Source organism: Triturus cristatus, chromosome 4_2 (assembly GCF_964204655.1).
Source record: "Triturus cristatus chromosome 4_2, aTriCri1.1, whole genome shotgun sequence".
Taxonomy (NCBI): Eukaryota; Metazoa; Chordata; class Amphibia; order Caudata; family Salamandridae; genus Triturus; species Triturus cristatus.
In genome coordinates this window covers 364,121,645-364,143,795 of record NC_140586.1, presented here as the reverse complement: position 1 = coordinate 364,143,795, position 22,151 = coordinate 364,121,645, and the positions used below count along the sequence as shown (strand labels likewise).

The 22,151-nt window shown below is 47.9% G+C and overlaps 1 protein-coding gene across 3 annotated transcripts in view; it reads left to right on the top strand.

Annotated features, from left to right (window-relative positions):
• AXDND1 (axonemal dynein light chain domain containing 1) overlaps positions 1–22,151 on the top strand; it is a 564,522-nt gene that overhangs the window by 49,094 nt on the left and 493,277 nt on the right. For all 3 annotated transcript variants that reach the window (XM_085601802.1, XM_085601801.1, XM_085601803.1), the window contains exon 3: positions 10,744–10,925. In XM_085601802.1, the coding sequence (XP_085457928.1) occupies positions 10,744–10,925 (182 nt within the window). The remainder of the gene's footprint in view (positions 1–10,743; positions 10,926–22,151) is intronic.

Genomic DNA, 22,151 nt, shown 5'->3' with positions numbered 1-22,151 from the left:
TGGGACTAAAGCATAATGATTCCCGAAGGCTTTGGGTGGGTTGGGGTGTTGTGTATCATGGCTAAGGGATCATTTAGAGTGGTGAACATGCCCCATGTTGCTGGGCTCATGCGCTTTGTAACGCCCTGAACGTCTCAGGATCGTTTAACAGACACGACAATGAGGACGCAACCACTAGTGAAGGGTTAGTTGTTTTAATGAAGGCAAATATAATACAAAGAATAAACAAGTTATAGTCACTGGAATCCTCCAGGCTAAGTACGTTACCAGCCCACAGCACGGATGGTCCTAACCGTCCTCTGCATATACGCCGGTCCCGGCGTATGCCAACAGAGGGCAGAAATGAAATGGCCGACAATGCCAATCGGTAGGCTGTGAGGGGCACGAAGAGTGTTGGGGAGAATCGAGGAGTCAGGGAAACACCCAGCCGGGGTCTCTACCTGAAGGGAGCAGCCGCTCAACCTCTTCCTCAGACTGCACCGGGACGCGGAGTCACCTCCTGGTGATGCGTCACCGATACCCCAATCACAAGCAAGAAGACTGAACCGAGAGCAGCCGCTCGATCGATCCTGTGGACTTCCGAGTCTGTAACGCGGCAAACACCTCCTGGTGTGCGTTACAGCTGGCAGTCCCTGTGTCTCTGGTCGGGCTGGGAGTTACGACTCCAACCAGCAAAAGCGCCACTGCGCTTGGACTCAGCCGAGTCAAAAAGCGAAGCTCAATGGTTGACCGGTAGAGCTTCCGGGTCCTTCACAGGTGACGATGGGGCAAGACACGGCCCAGGGAGTAACGACTCGACCTACCTCCGTTCTTGCCTTACTGGAGCACCACTCCGGAACACTGCTCTTCACGAAGCAGGTACGTCGGTGTGAACACAATATCCGACAGCGTTGTACCTCCCGGTTCCTCCCTTTATAGGGCGTGTTTTCCTTGAGTTATGTAACAGCTCTCCTGTTTACATAAGGGCGTGTTTCCTTGAGTTATGTAACAGCTCTCCTGTTTACATAAGGGCGTGTTTCCCTTGAGTTATGTAACAGCTCTCCTGTTTACATAAGGGCGTGTTTTCCTTGAGTTATGTAACAGCTCTCCTGTTTACATAAGGGCGTGTTTCCCTTGTATGACAGGAATTCTTGACACGCTTCGAAACCCACTCCACCCCTCCTTCATTTAGAGGTGAGGAAAAAGCTAGTTTTCTGAGAGCAGAGCCTCATTTGTCTCTGCCTATGACCCGACGGCCCAACTGCCACAGTACCGCCAGGTAAGTATGTCAGAAGGAGTATTGAAGGTGGGCCTACTATGATTACGCATATGCTTTTTTACCGCCAAGTATCATGTGAGGCATGGCAGTGCTGATGACAGAAAAAATAACCAGTGCCGTCCTGTGCATCAGGGCCATTAACATTTTATTTTACAGAAACAACCTTCTGGGCTGACTGGAGCTATAAGTCCATTAAAATCTGTTTGCAAGCTAACCAAGAAGCAAATGGATACAAAGTCAATCACATCCATTACTTAAAAAAAGTTACCACAGTATGGAGAAATTGACGGCAGTTGTGGGCCATACTTTGCAGAGGTTTGAGAAAATGTGGGGCCCTTGTTTGAAATACTTGTCTACTTCATTTCAAGAGCTCTCTTGTCCAATATATTTGCGGGTCCTTCACCTAACTGCAGGAACGTCGACTGCTACTTAATACTTTTGCATGGTGGGATGGGGACAGAGCAAAACCAAAGGGGATGATGGACGAAGTGTTGAACATTGCAAGCACTCGCCCCCAGTCAACTGATCTGGGTTTAATCCATCATCATTCTTTAGCTCACTCCGCCACCCCAGTTCAGACATGGACATATGCAAATCAGTCCGACCCTGTGCCTCATGGGAACAGTCCAGCCCAAACTGCCAAGCCATGTCTTCCCTGGACCGGAAACAAGCATCCTGGGACCGATTTCGGGTTCATAACCCTCATCAGCCAGTCTATCTTGAATCCTGTGGCAAAGTGAGCAAGGGACCCACGTCTGGGCATACCCTGCCAACTTAGGGCGAACAAAGCAAAACCAAAGGGGATGATGGATGGAGTGTTGAACATTGCAAGCACTCACCCCCAGTCAACTGATCTGGGTTTAATTCATCATCATTCTTTAGCTCACTCCGCCACCCCAGTTCAGGCATGGCCATATGCAAATCAGTCTTACCCTGTGCCTCATGGGAACAGTCCAGCCCAAACTGCCAAGCAATGTCTTCCCTGGACCGGAAACAAGCATCTTGGGACCAGTTTCGGGTTCATAACCCTCATCAGCCAGGCTATCTTGAGTCCAGTGGCAAAGTGAGCAAGGGACCCACTTCTGGGTATACCCTGCCAACATAGGGCGAACAAAGCAAAACCAAACGGGATGATGGACGGAGTATTGAACATTGCAAGTTCAACGCACAGGATGGGGACAGAGGACATTTTGTGTGATATCATAAGCGAGCATGGCATGCTGTTTATATTCTACTGACTGTATGTTGCAGTTGGACTTTGGTTTCTGTTTTTCTATCTTCTCTCTTACCTTTTCTTTTCGCCGGCCGTTGGATATAGACAAAACTATGCTGTATTTCTATTCTAAATATAAAAATAGATACAATCCTAAAAAAGTTACCACTTGGTTTTTCCTTTATTTTTGAAACTTGAATCAACATTTGCCTCCTTCAAAGTGCTCACCCTCCCTTATCATGTTGAGTAAATAATTGAAAATGGTTTTTCTGGCACCGTGCTTCACTTGGAAGATTTTATCGCTCTGGTGATAGATATGGAAGGAGAGTATCTCCAAGTACTTTCCCTAAATTGTTGGGCATGAGTGTCCTCCTTCACATATAAGTTTGAGTAACGCTTAACAAAGACATCCATGATTTCTTCTTGATCAAAAATCAGCATACGTTTCTCACCTCGGCTATTAGCCTCGTGTTAGCCTTCCCAGCCAACACATTAATCATTATTTTCATATTACTGGGAAATTATTACTGAATGCCGAACAACAACTCAGTTTTCTCAGCTGGCACAAAGCAGTGCTAAACTTGCTAAAATAACATACCCGTAGGGCACTAAAGTTTATTACAGAAATCTGGCGCCAGCGCTACTGAATGCTGCAGTTGACAATACCAAGACTGTCTAGTCTTGATTTCACCTCCTACCTCTTTTTCTTATGACTTATAATTTCCTGTCTCTCTATCTTACTCTTCTTTCTCTTTCTACCTCTCTTCTGCTCTGGGTCAAAGTTTGTTGATCAAAAATATACCCGCTCCCCAAAAATGAGTGCCAATACCCTCTATATCACCAACACAAGTTAACATATGTTGGGTAGCGGATACCTCAGGATGATCTGCTTGTAAACAAAAGAGGTTCCTTAGGTAGCAGAAGGGGTGGCTGCGGTAGGGCATATGGAAGAGGTCCCCAGCAGTAGGGAATGGAAAGGGGGCTTTCAGCAGTGCTTGAGTGGTGGGGGACTCGCCTGCTCCCGAAGCTTCAGCAGAGCTTCCCCTATGTTAGAGGGACCCATTTTGAGACATTTCTTCCACCTACATAGCAATAAGATAGAGGGTTTGCCTTAAGCCACTTCCGTGCAGCGCCATTTGGGCAAAACTTAAGAAAAGGAAACAGTTTCCAGTTGATTTGTCCAGAGAACCAGAAGAAGCAAGGTGGAGTATCCATCAACCCCATAGTTTTAGCCCTAGCGTCTGAGAATGCACACATGATATACACTTACATTTGTTCCCTGAAAGTTAGTCATTCGCATAGTCACCATGTAGCCTGAATATTTAGCGTTTATCCTTCCCTTGTGATCTAAAGTTGGCCGTTCCCCTTAGTCTCCTAAGACTCTTGAGAATATTTTTCATAACGGTGTGTTTATTATAAGATCTTTTTGTTAAGGAATGTTCCACTAATACTTGTATTTCCACTAGAACAGTGGGTTAATTGTATACATACATATAGGATACTTCTTTACCATGTCAGGTTTCACATATGCTCCAAGGAAAATAAGTTTGTATGTTGTAGACCTAACTGCTCAGCCTCCAGCTGACATTTCATACTTACCATTACAACATTGCACTCTTGCATCATCACACAGTGGTGGCCCAGATGTATGAAGTATTTCTGTTTGCGACTGGTTAAATGTATTTTGCCATGTACAGAAGGTAAAATGCGACTCAGTAACTTGTTACTGAATCGCATTTTGCTTTAGCGATTCGGTATCAGAAAGGGGCAAGCTTAGGGCGTCTCTTCCTTATGCCTAATAGCACTGGTATGTATGAATTTTTTGAAACCGGGAATGCTGATGTAAAACGTTTGCAGTTATCACCAACTTCAAGTTGGTGGTAACCCGTTCGCAAATTGGACCCCTTCCCCTTTGTGAATGTGGGCACCAACATTTTGTAAGAGCAGCCAGTGGTCCCACAGACCTACTCTTAATAAATGAAAAGGTAGCTTTTTATTTTTTAAATGCATCCTGTTTTCCTTTATTTAAAAAGCAATCTCAGTAGGGTTTACTGGCCTTTTATCTTCCACGCTCTCAAGTAGTTTGGGTTTGGACCGAAAATCATTTCTTTAATAGCCCTACTTTACTCTGAGCCCAAGGCCGCCATATCTACCAATGGCCTCATCTCCCCCTACTTTAATCTTAAACGAGGAGTACGCCAACGATGCCCCTTGTCCCCTTTTCTCTTCAATTTGGCCTTAGAACCCTTTCTCTCAAGAATACGCCAGAATAACTCAATCACATGTTTTGTCTCGGATCCTCAACAAATTAAGCTGGTAGTATATACTGACGATATTTTAGTTTTTCTCTCCAAACCACAATCTTCACTTACAGCTTTCATGGGAGAGGTGGAGGCCTATGGATTGGTATCTGGCTATAAACTGAATAGAGGAAAATGTGAGATACTACCCTTAACCAAATACACCTTTAAGGATGATTTTAAGATCTCCAACTTTACTTGGAGTCCTAAACATATAAAATATCTTGGTATCTGGTTCTCTCCCTCTATAAAGACATCTATCTCTTTAAACATAGACCAATGTTCTGACAAACTTAAAACTTTGGTCGCAAGATGGCATTCCCTTCATCTTTCTTGGTGGGGTCGTCTGGACACAATCAAAATGATGTTGACTCCGATAGTTTTGTATATCCTTTCTAACATTCCACTTTCCATTTCATCTAAATTCTTTCAAAAGATAAATTTTATTTTGACTTCTTTTTTATGGAATGCTAAAAAACCAAGAATGGCGTTACAGAACATACGGAGGACCCTCTCGGACTCCCTGGCGCGCCTTGAAAATGACCTCCTGCAATATGAGAGGGAAGGAGAAGGTGGGGGCAGGCACTCACACAGCCTGGAGGATCTCCGCGGGCGACACGCGGAGCTCCTGGAGCGGCTCCGCTGCCACAATTATGCGGCGCACACCGCCAGAACGCATGCCAGGGCGGATCGGGTGGGCCGCCTGCTGGCCTGGCTCATCCGGCAGGGGGATCGCAGGACCCCGATTGGAGCACTTCGGGGGGAGGACGGAGTGATGGTGCACACGCAGCGTGAAATCCATAGGGCCTTCGTAGGCCACTACAAACGCTTGTACGCGGCTCAGGGGACGGGCTCTCGACACCTTCTTGGGGAGTTCCTCGCTTCCATTCGCCTCCCTGCGGCCACCAGGGAGCATAACGCGGCACTCGGTTGCCCCCTCTCCCTCGAGGAAATTGGGGAGGCGATCCAATCATTGGCGACGGGCAAAACTCCGGGACCGGACGGATTGCCCGCGGAGTACTACAAGGCCTATCGCGAGACCCTGGTACCGTTGCTGCGCGAGCTTTACAGCAAAGCGTTGGAGGAGGGGTCGCTCCCACCCTCCATGCGTGAGGCGTTCCTGGTCTCCCTGCCGAAGCCGGACCGCGACCCCACGGCCCTGGGCTCCTACCGCCCCTTGGCGATGCTCAACGTCGACTACAAGATACTGGCGAAGGTCCTAGCGGACCGGTTAGCGACGGTGGTCCCGCACCTGGTGCACACTGACCAGAACGGGTTTGTCCCTGCGAGGTCCACGTCGCTCAACCTCAGGCGATACTTTAGGGTGGCCGGTGAGGCAGTGCATAGATGGCCCGGAGCGGGGTGCCTCGTCCTAGACTTGGAGAAGGCGTTTGACTGCCTGGAGTGGGGCTATCTGTCCACGGTGCTGCTGCAGTACGGGCTGGATGGGGACTTTCTCCGGATGGTTGAGCTACTCTACAGGAACCCCACGGTCCGTGTTAGGTTGGGCCCCCATGTCTCGGAGGCGGTGCCGGTGGGCCGGGGCACCCGCCAGGGATGTCCCTTGTCCCCGTTGCTGTTCGCCCTGGCGATGGAGCCGCTGGCGGAGGCTCTGCGGACGACCCTGGGAGATGGTATACCACTGGGAGACGCGGTTCACCAGGTGTCGCTTTACGCGGATGACCTGCTGGTGTACGTTAGAGATGTAGGTAGTATGCCGGAGCGGCTGGCCCCGTTGCTGCGGTCCTTTGCCACTATCTCGGGGCTCCGCGTGAACGCGGGTAAATCTTGCCTGTACGCTTTCGGCGAGGAGACTGAGGACCCGGGCTACAGCCTGAATGGCACGCCGGTGCGGTGGAGGGGCGGCACCTTTCGATACCTGGGGATACACATCTACCGCTGCCCAGTCGACCTGTTTGATGGCAACCTGGGGAGGGCGGTCACGGCGCTTGGGTCGCAAGTGGCCTTTTGGAACACGCTCCCGCTGACGACCACGGGCAGGGTGGCGCTCGCCAAAATGGTCATGCTACCTCGTCTCCTGTACTACTTTGTCAACCTGCCATTGTACGTCCCCCCCGCCTTTTTTGGCAGACTCAACCGGATGCTGCGGGATTTTGTCTGGGGCACCGCCAGGCACAGGTTGGCGCTTGCGAAGCTCTTCCTCCCGACGGACAGGGGAGGTCTGGCGGCGCCCTGCTTTGAGCATTATTACCTGGCGGCCCAGCTGCAATGGATCGCCCGCTGGTTGGCAGACAGGGGCAGAGATGACACAGCGACGGTGGCTGCCCCCTACTCGCTGGAGCGTGTGACCGGGCTTTTCCACCCCTTGGCTGCTGTCCCGGGACCGCTGCCGCTCCTCCTGGCGGTGGCGCACAGGTGCTTCCGGAGGGCCTTATACCTCACACGCGCGGTGGTGCCATATGCGCCGGCGATACCCCTAGAGGGCTCTCCTGGAGGTGGGGGGGTGCTCGCGGCCCCCGCGCTGACGAGCTGGTGGGCGGCGGACGTACACACGCTGGGGGACCTGTACAGGGACGGTGAGCTGATACAGTACGAAACCTTGGTGTCGGAGGACGGGCTCCCACCCGGCGGGTTCCTCACACACCGCTCACTGCTGGCGAGCCTCACCGCCAAATGGGGAAGCATGGCCACAGAGCCTGCCCAACACCTAACCATGCAATACCTGCATGTCATGGGGAGGGGCGGACTCCTGGTTCGCTGGTTCGCTGCCTCGTTGCGAGAGCACACGGCGGTTGATCTGGGCCCACTCCGCGGCAAGTGGGAACTGGACCTGGGGAGGCCGCTGACGGACAGGGAGTGGGAGAGAGTCCTCAAGAGCCCAGCGCGTATCCCCCGTAATATGCGGTTCCGTCAAATCCAGCTGTTCATAGTTCACAGGGCCTACCTCACACCCGAGCTGATTAATAGATACTTCCACCGTGCTGACGCGCACTGTCCTTGGTGCCGTGAGCTAGGGGCGGGGCTGCTGCACTTGCTGTGGGGCTGCCCAGAGTTGCACACCTATTGGAGGGCGGTTAGTGGGCAGTTGCGGGGGAGTACAGGGCGCAGCATTCCCTTCGACTGGCCCGAGCACGTCTTGCACCAATTTACCAGGCCGCCCAAGGATAAGGTAGCGTCCCGATTCCTGGATCTGGGGCTTGTGGTGGCGAAGCGCCTCATCACCCGGAGATGGAAGGCACACGACCCGCCGCACGTGCGGGCCTGGAGTTTATCGTTTCAGGCATGGGCCAGAGCGGAGGGGACGGCTATCCGTAGGGAGGACACCCTGGGGCTGCGGAGGGAGCCCATGGCGGACCGCTGGGAACAGTTGCTTGTTGAGTTCCGGCGCTCGGAGGGGGAGGGTGCCACAGGCTGCACAGGCGAGGCCAGACAGGATGACACTGGCGCAGGCGGCGGCGTAGTGTAGGCAGACCCGCTGACGGGATAGCATGGCCCCCATTACCGCTGGCTCACGGATGGGGCGTATGGGGACGCGCGGGGACAACTGCGCCCACTGGGACTTTGAGGGGTACTCCTGGAGTTCGGGGGAGGGGGGGGTCGGGGTGGGAAGGGGGTAGGAGCGCACCAAGCGAATCGTTGTCACCGCTGCCATTGTTATGGGTTCTTCCTTTTGTATTACATGTAACCTTCCCGACTTTATTGACGCCTCAGTTGTGTAGGCGTGATCAGTTGCCCTCGTACGGCTCAATGGCTGGTTGGTGGTGGTGCTGGCCCCCCCTGCATAGAGGACACCGGAATTGTTAAGGGTGGGGTGGCTGGCTCCCGGGGGGGTGGTGGTGGGTGCGCGCGCAGACACCAGGCTGTTCCCCCTCAACCCCCACCCCCCCCCCCGTCCTGCCAGTCGGCATTTCCTATAAGTTTGTATAAGTTTATGACTTACTGAATGTGAAACATGATGCCGTACATGGACCTCCTGTACAAATGTTTAAACTCAAACTCAATAAAAACAGATTTGCAAATGTGAATGGCGTTACAGAAATTAACAAGACCAAAATCTGAAGGCGGTGTCAATTTCCCCCATTTCTCCAATTATCACAAAGCCTTTCTGTTACGACAACTATCAAATTGGACCACTAATCAATCTGAAGATAAACCTCTCTGGGTGGATCTTGACACCTCATTTTTAGCTCCCTTCTCATTTCAGGAATATCTCTCCTTTACTCGCAAACCACAAAAGCTCTCTACTCCCATAATTAAGCAATCATGTAAACTACTATCCACTGCACCCCACATAGTAGTACATAATTTAGACACTTTTCTCAATTCCACAATTTGGCACAATAAACAAATCCTACTTAATAGGAAACCTATATTTTGGAAGGCTTGGAGGAATAAAGGTCTCCTCTGGGTTCATCAATTGTTAGATCAGGGTTCACCCATTCAATTTACGCGATTACAAACTCTATCATTTGCCTTCTTCCTTTAAACCTAAATTTTTGACCTTGCAGAAAGCAATACTTGATACTTATGCTAAATTCAAATCTTCACCTTCCTCACCCTCCCACCCCCTTTTCCCATGGCATAACCTTTTGTACATAAACCTCAAAGCGTCCACCATTTATTCCCGTTTAATGGTACCTCCTGAGATCCGAGACAAAACCAAAGTGGAACTCTCATGGGAATCCGATCTGGGAACAAATTGGCCTATCTCTTTTTGGAACAGAATTTGGACGAAACGTAGGAAATCATCCAGAGCGGCCAGCACAACACAAACACTCTTCTTTATTTACAACAGATTGTTTCTTACCCCCACATACCTACATAAAATACACAACACAAATCTCAACACTTGCTGGACATGTTCCCAGGTTCACGCTGATCTCCATCATATGCTTTTCACATGTCCACATGTTTTTATATTCTGGAAACAGGTCTGGCACCAAAACAACACTATTTCACACCACAATTCCACTCTCCCCTACAAACATTTTCCTAGGTAGTTTAACACCGGACTGGAAAACAAGTTAATCCCAGTTACCACTTATTGATTTGTTAATAGCTGTAGCTTTTCAGCAAATATAAAAAAAACTGGAAAGATTCCTCTAAATTGTCCTATTTAGCTTGGTGGTATGCTGTATGTCACAATCATCGCCTCGATAAAGCACTCGTTCATCCTATCTCTCTTGCTACTAAACGTTCTCACCTCTGGGGCCCACTCACACAATTTCTAGATGATACCGTGAAGAAAACTCCTTTACCTAGTCTCTCACAACAAGAAGTGACCAAGCCTCCTTGACCTCCTATTGTTTATTTATAATTATGTTTAATTTATCATTTTCTATAATATATATATAAATATTTTTTATTTTATTTATTTTAATTTTGTATTTTTGACATGTACTGTTATTTACGATTTCTGCGAACCTTTGCTTGTATTCATATCATCTTCTATATTATCCGTTTACGATTTTAATGGATATTATATATCATTATTGTTCTTTATTACTCCTTCATGTATTTATGTATTAACAAATGACTGCATATATGAAGTATTGTTTTTATGATCATATTAATCTTTTCAATAAACCTTTTCTTGAATTAAAAAAAAAAAAGCAATCTCAGACATGGTGGTCTGCTGACCCCAGCAGGCCACCATCCCTGTGATTGTAGCCATTCACAATGGGTCGCAAATTGCGATCTGCCTCATGAATATTGATGAGGCAGGTCCATTTGCGACCTATTGCGAATCACTAACCGCGTCAAACACTTTGTTGTACTTCGCAGTTTGCGTTTTCCTAATAGTGAATCGCTAAAGTTTACTCTTAGGAAATCCCAAACACGCGATCTCATACATCTGTACCACAGAGAGGCTGAGCAATAACACATAACATGAGGCAAGATTTAATCCCGCCTCGTCCCCTCTGGCTATTTTTCAGAATATAAAAGTTACTTTGAATACTTTGCATGTCGCAAACCCAGGTTCAGAAATAAGAGGTGTCTTTTTACTCTAGTGCTGCCTTCGCTGAAAGAGAAGTCAAGTGCCTTGGACCGGTCTCAGCCTCTTCCCACATCCCTGCAGAGCGACTTTATTCCAAAAGAGATTCTCTCTGTATTAACTTCTACAGCAAATTCTGCCCCGCGCCCTGACTTCCTGGGGCCACCCAAGAGAACTAAAAGTTTGAAAGACATGAAGGTGGGTCTGCAGGTGACAAGGGTCCTGGTACCTTGACAATATGTTCTTTACTCAGAAGGCCTATAGTATTTTACCTCTAAAATAGCAGCATGTCTGTTGTGTATAGAGTTTGTGGTTCATCACTTCACACCCCTGTCCTTTGTGAACCTCCTGTTCTGTCCCAGGCACCTCCTGCTCATGGAACCATTGCTGTCTTGATTCTGCGTTTCATTTTAGCCCCTGTCCTCAACCCTTAGAAAATGAAATCCAGGATTTGCTCTATCCAATTGGATGAGCCTTATCAATTTTTTCACAAACTGAGAGATCCTCATGACAGAAACCATACTCTGCTAATCACATATTATAAACAATTGTGTTCCATTGCTTCCATAAAGGTATCAGACCCTAAACTTTTACTGGCCAATTCTTTGTCAGGTCTTACAACTAACTAGTACTTGGAAAATAAGGAGCGTTCATCCTTTTGTAAACAGATTTGTTTGTGTTGCCATGGAGCCTTCATCAGACATTTCACAAACATGCCTTTACTTCAGCATGCTGTGGTGTAACTCAATGCTTCCCCCTTGCAAGCCTGGATTGTGCTTTCCTTCTGCACCGTAGGTTTAAAGAGGCTACATAAGTCTATATTTGTTAACAAATAAATAGTAAATCTGCACTACCTCAACAATCTCTGGCTCTGGCTTCTGGAATCTACTGTGTTCTCAAAGCATATTCTATGGTGGCCAGGGATAGGCCTTGTGTGCTTGTAAACTTGATTTATTTTTTATCAAAAGTGTACATTTTGCCTGCATGGGCAACTTAACCTTGTAATGTGCATTAAATTAACACACCACAAAGCATACGATTATTATAAATTGATGCATTTAAAACATAATATTTCATTTTAAGCACATGCATCATTAATTTGGTCTAACTTTTTAACCTCAAAGTTGTCTTTTGAAAAAGGTGAGCTACTTGTTTTTCTATTTGGCGAGATCCTGTACACTACACTTACAGACTTTTAATCTTAGCGGCAGTGGGTTCCCTGGATGCAGCTTGTTTACAAGTCCTGTGTGTTTTTGGACAGCTAAAAGAACCTGTAACAAGCCCACATCTGCTGATAGCTGCACATCCTTGATCTGAGAATTGCCCACTCCCAAACATGATGATTAGCAAATCTGGCAAATTCCATATCAGAGTAATGTCAAATCCAGGTCTCTTGATTGTCAAACTTCAGTTCCACTGGTTGACAGATGTCAAATCCACTGACCTCAGACCCAAATCGCCTGATTGGCCAATACCTGATGCATTTATTGTCAAATCCTAGGCATGCTTTTTAACCAAAGTTCACTGATTGCCAGTTCCCTAAATATGATGGATTTCAAATTTGTCTATGGTCCAATCTGAGACTAGTTAAGTGCTAGATGCTCTGATTTTATAGCAAGGCAAGATAGACTTAGGTAAGGCACACATGTCTTTAATACCTATGGAGCAATGGCAGAAACATGACCTCACAAACATAGTGATGTCATAATGGAAATGCATCACATACATAGGCTGTTGTAGCCTAGGCACTCCTTGTGTTGCACTGCTCAGCGTACAGATAAGTCCTTACTCTTTTCCGTTGCCAGCTTCTTCTTTATCTGTTTCACCTTAAAATGTTTAGTGTTAAATTATGTTTTTCTCCCTATTTTGCCTGTGTATCTATATTTTGTCTTTTGCCTTTCGTTCCCTTTTTATTTACAGCGTTTTCATTAAATGTTTATCTTGTAATTTGATAAGTGCGTGCGTTGTTGCTGTTTCTACTATAGTTTTCCTTTGGTAATGTCTTTACATTCTCGCAGCTGCTTCTTGTTGGCCAGGGTTCCCAATCTCGTGGTCTCTGGCTAGATTCCAAGTTTTCAGTTTACTCAAGTGTGAGATGCCTGTGTTTTACTGGTCCCAGGTCTGACAGCTCCATGCCTTAACAAGTGGTGATTTGTTGCACGCAGAAGAAAGTGTTAATGTTTATGTAATAATTTTTATTTTCTCGAATTGTCCCTCTGTTGGAATGTTGTGGTCCAGAGAGGGCCATATAGTTGTTTTGGTGCTTACAGAATGCTTTAGTATGCATGGTTTCCCATCGAATTTCCTCATGTTAGCTGCATGGAAACCAGCATGTTTGACCCAAGAATGGTCTGAAAGTCAAGGTCCACACATCTCACAGCGGGACTTCCCTTCAGAAGCAACGATTGAACTAGTGTTGTGTGGCACAATTTCTATGTATCACCGGGTATTTGCAGTCCTGGACTTCAGTTTCACGTACTATTGCATTCTGGAAGTTGTGTGCTTGGTCTGCTAGAATTTACTCATGAATCGTAGTTTATAAAAGAAAACTTGGGACAGGAAAAGGGGTAGCATTGAACGATCTGGTTTGGCTACTCCAGTGTGAATTGCCCCAGTGCTAAAAATCATACTGCCCCCAAGACACATGATCAAATTAAACCTCAAACAGGAGCTGTCACAACACCAGTAATTTGACATTATCCACAGCAGGAATTGTTTTAACCTTAACCTTGAACAGGGATCGCCACAACACCACAGTACAATTAGAGCAGGAAAAGATTCTAATAATGTAATTTCACAACACCAGGAATCATAATACTCCATGAAGAATGAAGAATGAGGCCGACGTACTGTCTCTATACCATGTCTGTATTTACTTTTTAACCCTTTACTCCACCCCTCCCTTCATTCTCGTTCCTGTGTGCTTACTTGGTTTCCCCTCAGGCACAACCCCTTCCCACCACACTTTGTGTTCTCTGTGAATTCACTTTGCTTCTCATACTCCTCAGAGTCTCTATTCTACACAATTGTTAGCCGTAGACACTGTCTGTTCTCCCAATACCCCCTAAGTAATCTATGTCTTCATATCCCTTCCATTATCTCTGTCCTTGCTATATCCCACTGGCGTGCTGTCCTTCCAACTGCCTTTCAACATCCTCTATCCTCCATATTACCTTAGACTCTCCCTTTACCCACCCCCTAAAAGCACGCTATTACTGAAATTACTGTTAAGCACTCTCTACCCCCCAAAGTTGCTCTATTCTTTCTTTTATCTGTACCCCATAGATAACTTGTCCTTCCTTTTAGCATTTAGTACTCTCTGTCTCTCATATGTACTATACGTATGCTATCCTCCCCATAGATAATATAGGCTCCATGTTATTAGGTACTTTTTTCCATCCCTGTACTCCACATGTACTTTGTCTTCTTCTTTACCCTTAGATATACCCTGTCCCCCCCCCCCCTCTCCCCTAGATACTCTATCCTTCCCACCCCCAATAAGTATGCTATTCTGCCATACCAACTGGGTATGGTAGAGTACCAACTCTATACCATTTGGTACTCTCTGTCATCCAAATCCAAGAGGTAATGCCCTTAGGTAATCTCTTCTCCAGACATCCGCTTTACATCCAAGAAGACCATGTGGAATGTTTTATACTTTCAGTTGCACATTTGGGCCACTATCTTTTGCCTCTTGGACGTAGCCCTTGTTACCACCACAGTGATTACAGCTGCTTTTATCTGGGAGAAGATGTGTTTTTGTAGCTACACTGCTGACTTTGGACCTTGGATCTTTTGTTATAACCCCAACTTCCCACCTAGATCTGCCCAACAGCGACCTGTTTGTACTCTAGTTCTTAGGGTGCAGCACATATGACAGATCACTTTCTTTGTTGTGTGAAAAAGGCTGCTTTTGTGAGACAGGTGGGCCTCACAAATATTTCCTGGCAGACCGCCTTACAAAACGTAACCTCGCTAGACATCTAATGTGACTAACCAATATCCCCACCCCAGCCCTACAGTCCCCCCCAACAAGACCACCCCGCAGATATCTCCTTTAACTGTAGTGCATTTCAACATTTAAAGCTTTATATTTTCCCTACAGCCCATGACTGGATGTCTGAACCCCTAAACAACTAAACGTACTAAAATGAACCTTGAACTACCTGCCCACCCTCCCTTTGGCCCTGGTTCCCCAACTGGCAATGCCAACCAAACTACTGACAAGTCCTGCAAAACCTTCGAGACACCCACCACCCAGAAAAAGGGAGTCCCTTCATTTTTTCTGCCCCCTCACTGGCCCCTGTGTAAAAGCTTCATCTTCTGATATTCAGAAATCTAGACAAAATGTTCCTCAATTTCTACAAATCCATGCCAGCACGCGACAAATGCACCCCTTCAAGTCGAAAAAAACTCCTCCTCGAATTTGATATCAGAACGGCAAATTCTACTCAGGCCAGCCTCTCTGCAGAAACAGGCCATCTCCCAATTGACTTTTCTGCGTGCTCTGTCAATAGCAGTAGGTTTTGTCTCACTCCAAGACCTCCTTGGGATGAACTATGTTCAAAAGACAAAGCAACCGGCCCAATACTCCTTATTTACCATCAATCCTTTTTCATGGCCCTCATTAAAACCACAACCTTCTTCTGCACCAGGTCGTTTTCACCTAAGTGTATGATCAAGACATCCGGACACCTGCCACCCTCAAACATGCCTTTTAGGCACTGTAAAAGCTCTCTCCAACTCATCCCCCTTTTACCTTTCCATGTAATTGGAAACAAACGTTTATTCAAACCCAAATTTGCACAAAAGTTTCTCTGATGTGCTTCGCACCTTCGCCTGCTTGATGAAAGAATGGCCAACCAGGCAAATGGTTGGATCGTCCGCCATGGAACCTGGAAGAGACAAACAGCAGTAAGGCTACAAAAGAAGTTGTACCCCGGTCTCCCTTTCCTCCCCAAATACCCTCACATAGGGCCGATAGCAATCTGAGGACCAATGCCCCAAACGCATGAAATCCTCACACGTCCAGCCCAATTCCCCTGCTTCCGCCGCGGCGCCAATGAATAGGTTCCATAATCCAGACTGAAAAGGGCTTTTTGTGACACTTAGCAGTTGTAATGTAGTCACCGTCTTCCCTGATCTCTGCCTGAAAACCACACCCGTGCTATCTGCACAGCATGCAGCCCAGCAAATACCCCCCCCTCTCCCCCCCACCCCTCCATGGCACCAGGCATTGCCCAGGGTATCCTATTGTGTGAAGAACTACCTTCTTAACCTGTGCCCTGTGGTCTGTCTTGGACAGACCGAGCCATACCTCCCATCTATGCCACCTCTGGGCACCCCCCCCCCCTCCCAGAGCACTCCTTCCTGTCCCCTTCTGCCCAACAATGCTGACACCCAAAGAACATCCACAACATAATCACTGAAAATAACAAACACTTCAATTCCTCGTAGCGCATCTGTGGCAGCTGCCCCAGTACTCTACACAATAACTGCCAAGTTATCGGTCTTCTTATCTGCCCCCTACTCCCCAGTTCCCTAGCTCACCCTTCCAGCATCTTGCGCTCCAACTCTCCAGCTAAAGGAGTGTAACCCCACAATAGTTTCCTCATAAAAGTTGCTCCTGCAAGTTTGCCTGTAATTGTGACTCACATCTGGCCCTTTTCGGTTAGATCCAGTATAAACTGAATCACATCCTCTTCCCGCAACCAAAGCTTCTCCCTGCTCTGTGCCCCATACACCAAGAATTCTATTCATGGCTGGCCCTAAGCTCGCCTTGTGAACTCTGCGAGGCACCCTACCACCAGTTGAACCATCCTATGTCTGGCATGGGCGTCAGGTCTCTGGCGGCATCCTTGGCCAACCCACAGAATCTTCCCCACTGTGAATGAGACAAAACATCCGCAATGCCATTTTCCACACCAGTCACATGCTGCGCTCTGAAAGAAATGTGATGGCGCAAACTACCCAAAATCAATACCCACAGCAATTTAAGCACCTGCGCATCCCTGGCTGATAGCCTTTTCCCTCAACTACAGACATGTTATCCGCTATGAAAAAGACCTCCTGTGTGCCAGCTCTGAGTCCCACAAGGTCACTGCTACCACTAAGGGAACAAGTTCCAAAAAGGCAATGCTCCTGCCTCCATTAGCCCTCTACTCAGGCCATGTCTCCGCACAGCATCTTCCCTGCCAAAAAAGGCCAAAATCCACTCCCCCGTAAAATATCTGTACATCCTGAATCAGTTCATCCTGTCTCGTTAGTGGGATCCCTTTGGAAGAGTGCAAGAAGAAACACCACATCCGTAGATCCTCTTTTACCCTGCTGAGAGTCTTCCAGGATGATGAGGTAACGAGAGACCTTACAAGGCAAGCCCTACTCTTCTGCAGAAAGTCCCAATTGCCCTCACCACTCTACAAGCAAAAGTCAGAGTACTTGCACCTCTTACACTTTCACCTTCTCTCTTGAATGTATGCATTCCAACAGGCATAACATCTTCTCTTTTTTTCTCCCGTGGCTACTGCGCCTCCATGCGTCCTGAGTCAATTTCTATTCCGATTAAGGATAGCACTGTTTGTGGAGCCTCTGTTTTTTCCGGTCACCCATGAGCTCCCAGAACCTTGTCAGCACTAGCTGGCAGTCTGCCGAACCGGGTGCCCCACAAAAAAGAAATCATCCAAGTAGTGGGTTACTAACTGATGTCCCATCTGCCACGTAAACAACCACTGCATGAAAGAGATGAAATATTTCAAAAAAGTGCACAGTATGGTGCAACCCATTTGTAGCGCCTTATCCACTTACCGCATCCTTCAACTTGGGTCCCCAATTGCTGAAAACCCTCAGGATTCACCAGAAGCAGCAAAAAGCGGACTCAAAGTCACATTTTGCCATAAGTGCTCTTGGGTCCGCCATCACCACCAGTTACATGACCACATCTACGGAAGAATTTGACACAGATGCCACCTCTTCCGCGATAAGATTGTTAACTAATTTCCCTTTTGGCAACGACAGAAGCTGGAACGGGCGAAACTGCCCCTGCTCCTTTTTGGGCACCACCCCTATTGGAGAAATGTTCAGTTCCTTCATTGGCCAATCATAGAAAGGGTCCCCAATCCTACCCTCCAAAATGTATTTCTCCAATTTTTCTTGGACCACCCGTTTGTGAGACTTTGCTGACCTCAATTTATCTGCCCACCGGCGAACCCGCAGACCCTCGTAACTCAAACGAAAACCCCATCTGAACCCGCCCCCTAGAATCTCTGCTTCATTCCGTCACCCGTAGAAACGTAGCCAGCACTCCAACCTATCCAGTTTAACCGGAGTATGAGCCTTTTGGGACAGATCCCTGGACCCCCCCTTCAACCTCTGGCTGCCTGCAAAATGCTGCTGCTGATGTGACCCCTGCTGCCATTGGCCAAATCCCTGCCCCTGCTGAAACCTCCCCTTGCTCCGAAACAGTTAATGAGAGGGTGCCTGCCCGTGCGCTTGGAGCACTCGTGGTGAAATTTATAGTATTCCTGAGTGCTTATCTCTTTATTGAAATCCCAGCAGGCACCTCCGGTCCCCGACTGGGTTTTTTCCTGTGGCACCTACCCCTCCCCGGGTGGGGAGCCCTTGAAAGGGCCGGTATACAATAGGCAAGCCACTTGCCATAAAGATAGTATTTCCTAGATTAGTAGCCTCCATGGTGTGCTGCCACTAATCCGAGTCCAACTCCCCCCACTTCGCCTCAGCATCCCACGCTAATCTCGCTCTAAATTCCTCATCGTACTGCGCCCAAGCACAATAACCCACCCGTAATGTGTGCTTTCCGAATAACGTCCATGTATTTAAACATGGCCAAGCAGTGCTCCGAAGACTTCTCACAGTAGACGCTGGCATAGATTAGGACTGCAGCTGTCCAATTTTCAATCGTCAGGGGTACTTTTGGGCACTTGGCTAGCTTGTATTCCTGCTCCTTTAATCCTTCGTTGGAGTGCACCTCCCTATGCAGCAATTTGAGCATTTCAACATACTCTCCTTCCCATATCCGTTCGTTTGTGACATTAAATGCGCTCTCAGCGGTTTAGAACCTCCCATGTAAGTTAATCTCTTTTTCTTAAGTTCCTTCTTCTCTGGCTTACCGTTCCCTTCCGCCCCACTTTGTGTCTCTTGCGAACCGTCCTGCTTTTCATTAGTGCCCACATCGATATCAGTGGCAACCCTGCCCAACCATCTCTTCTCCTCGGTGTATGTGAGTCGCACACAGCTCTGTCGAGTCCAGATACTTGTGTTGCTCCTGACCATGTAATAAAGATGACAGGACTGGTGTGCTCTGGCCCTAAGCCTGCCACGGATGTGCCTCCAACCCGATCAGGCCCCTTACCCTCCACAACCCCGCCGCCTCAGAGATCGCTTCTAACGCCTCTGCAAACCCCTCACACCCGGGGTACTCACCTGCCCTAGCCTCCTCAACAGCATCATGCTCCTCTCCACTCCATTCTAACATTACCACAACCAGGGCAGCTGCGTTGCCCATCATAGTCCCCCCCCCACCTGCCTTGTCCCTCCGTGCAGACCATCCAGATCCAATTAATTCTGCCAAACCAAGCCCGCAATATTTCCCTGTCCTCCCATCCCCTCAGGAGCCCCCTGTCTCCCCACCTATCTTCGCCTCCAGCGAGGCCCTCCGCAGATCCCCTCCTCCATATCTCTCCCTCAGTGCCTAACTCCACCCATGATAGCCCCACTTTGTTGGAGGCCTCTCCATATTAACCTTGCTTAAGAATCTACCTAATTTCCGCACTACCCATCCTGTCCTCCTTCCTACCCAACTCCTCTATCTCCCCCTCCACATGTTCCAAGCCCCTGTCAACATAACCACTTTGATGGGCCCCCTTTCCCCTTTTGTGGTCCCCCTTTTGCCTTCTTTTTCCATTCTACCTCCAGGAGCAACACTAAAAATGACGAGCACTTCCCGGTCTGGCCTCTCCCATCAATCTCATTGCCCCGTGCACGCAGCTTATAAGACCATTGCCCTCTTCCTCAAACAACGTTATCCTGCAGCCCCATACAACTGTATTATGGCCGAAGGGGCTGCAATGTCCATATCTTGCGGGGTATTTTGCTCCCGCCTCAGGGCAGCCTTCCCACCATGTCACTCTTCTACCCCACCCTTGGCCTTGCCCCACCCCAACTGCACTACAGCCTTAATGGGCATTGCTGCCCTCTACCCAGTTCCGCACCACAAACGACGCTCGCCTGGACACATTTTCACGGCGGGGAACAGGCCACCGCCACTGTGGCCACACGAGCCGATGCCTGACGTGCTGGGTGGGCGGCTGACACTGCTGCTTCACCTCTGACCACCAGGTCAAGGCTGCCGGCTTCCTTCAACAACTGCATCGCCGGCTCAACTTTTTCCTCAATGCCAGACATTATTGCACAGTGAGTATACTTAATGATTCACACTAAAGCCAATCAATCACTCTAACTACCTCAAAGGACAAAAATCACATAAAAGCTCCCTCTCGCCAGCCACCAGGTCATCTGAACCTAAAATGGTGACAGAGAGCCCAACAAGTAAGTAATTATACTTTGGGCTGCATTGGGCTACGTAGCCCCAAACACAAAATGGCAGCTCATGGGTTGCACCAACCTCCCAATATACCCAGGGGGTAGACCTCCTAGTGGTCTGCTGCCCCACCCCCCAAATCTTCTGGTGTTTTGATAGAGGTCCATAAGTATTTGGTCACATTGCTTACTCCACTGACAACAGAAGGCGTGGCTGGAGAAGCTCTTGTGGTGAACAACTCTTCCTTGCCTCTCTCCGAGCGCTGCTGCTCACGATAATGGTCAGAGCTCTGCTGTAGTGTCCTGGATTGTTTACAATGAGGTCATGTGCGCTGGTCCATTACTCAAAGGTGTTCCTTTGCGCGCACACTATTAGCCTAGCCATGTAGTAGTTGAGGCCCAAGCACTTTGATATGAGACAAGTGCTTAACTTTTAAAAACAGGTATTGGCAAAGCAAATAGGTCTATCGGAAGACTGAGTAATGTCTACATGCTTACATCCATGCAGTCACATATCCAGTCACATATCCATCTGTCCCTCCTCTATCCCCGTTTACTTCTCGTCTTCACCCACTCGACCATCCAAGATACCATATACACATGCAAAGGCAATAAATAAAGGTACACATTCAGTTACTTGCCAAATCTATTATCTTTGCTGGTAACTTGTGAAATGTGTGAGGGTGTTTCTGGTAGTGTCTGAGTGCTAGTCTGTGAGGGATAGGAGAGTGCTGCTAATAGTGTGGGACTGCTACTCTGAGGTGTTTAGGGTACTGTACTGTGAGACTCCTATTCTGTAAGGGTTGTGTCAGGTTTTAAAGTAGTGTAAGACTGCCACTCTGATGTCTTTGGGAGCGCTCTCTGTAGAGCGTGACGGCTAGTTGGGAGTGTTTGACTGGCACACTGTGAGATGTGTGTGACAGTCTGTTAAGGGTGCGAGTATTGGTATTTAGGGTGTTTCGTTTTCCAAAATAATGGCCTACAGTTCCCCTTGTGTTTTTATTGAGGCCATTGCTTAAGGTACACTGTGTTCTTATTTAATGGTGGATGCGTTTTACTCTAAAACAATGCACTAGCAATTATTCCTGGGTGGTGGCCTTTATGTCGACTTGTGACCCATGACAGTCTGTCTTACTTAATATGCCTGCCTGAATATTAGGGGTTAGGTTCATTAATGACCCCGAATGTCCATTTAATTACTTCGTTAAACTGAGTTTCAGCCTCATCCTGGAGGGCATATCGCTTTTTCTTTATGTTGGGATGGGAGGAACAGGGCAAGCAACAACTACACAGCGGAGGGGGACAGGAGGGACAGGGCAAGCAACTACCTGGGAAGTGCGGGTGCAGGGAAAAGAAAAAGGTACCTCTGAAAGCGCAACCAGTGGAAGGGCAAAGACTGAGCAAAGAAGTAGTACTTCAGCTGTGCTCCAGAGAAGGAACAAACACCCAAAGAGGAAGTGAAGCCGGAATGTTCTTACGAAGAGAAGCAAGGAAATGAGTGGCGATGAATCCAGCCAATGGTAAGCAATGGTCAGACTCTAAGCCCCCTGAATGTAAACTGAATGTCTCTCAAACAGCCACTCATGTGCAGTCTCAGGCGAGACCTAAAAATTGCAACTTACCTGCCTCCCCTCTGGGTTATACTCTGTGAGTGAACTTAACTAAGCTGATGTGCAGTGCCACGGCTTCAGATGGGAGTAACCAACTACAGACCTCTTTAAATATACCTTGGTCTTTGAAACAGCTAGAAACTATCGCTTTCCTTTGAAGGGCAGGTTGTTTTGGTGCTTGGAGTAGGAGCTGGATCCTTTTTCAGCTCTGTGTTAGCAACTAAAACTTTCTTTTTTCCCTTTTGTACAAAGGGTCACA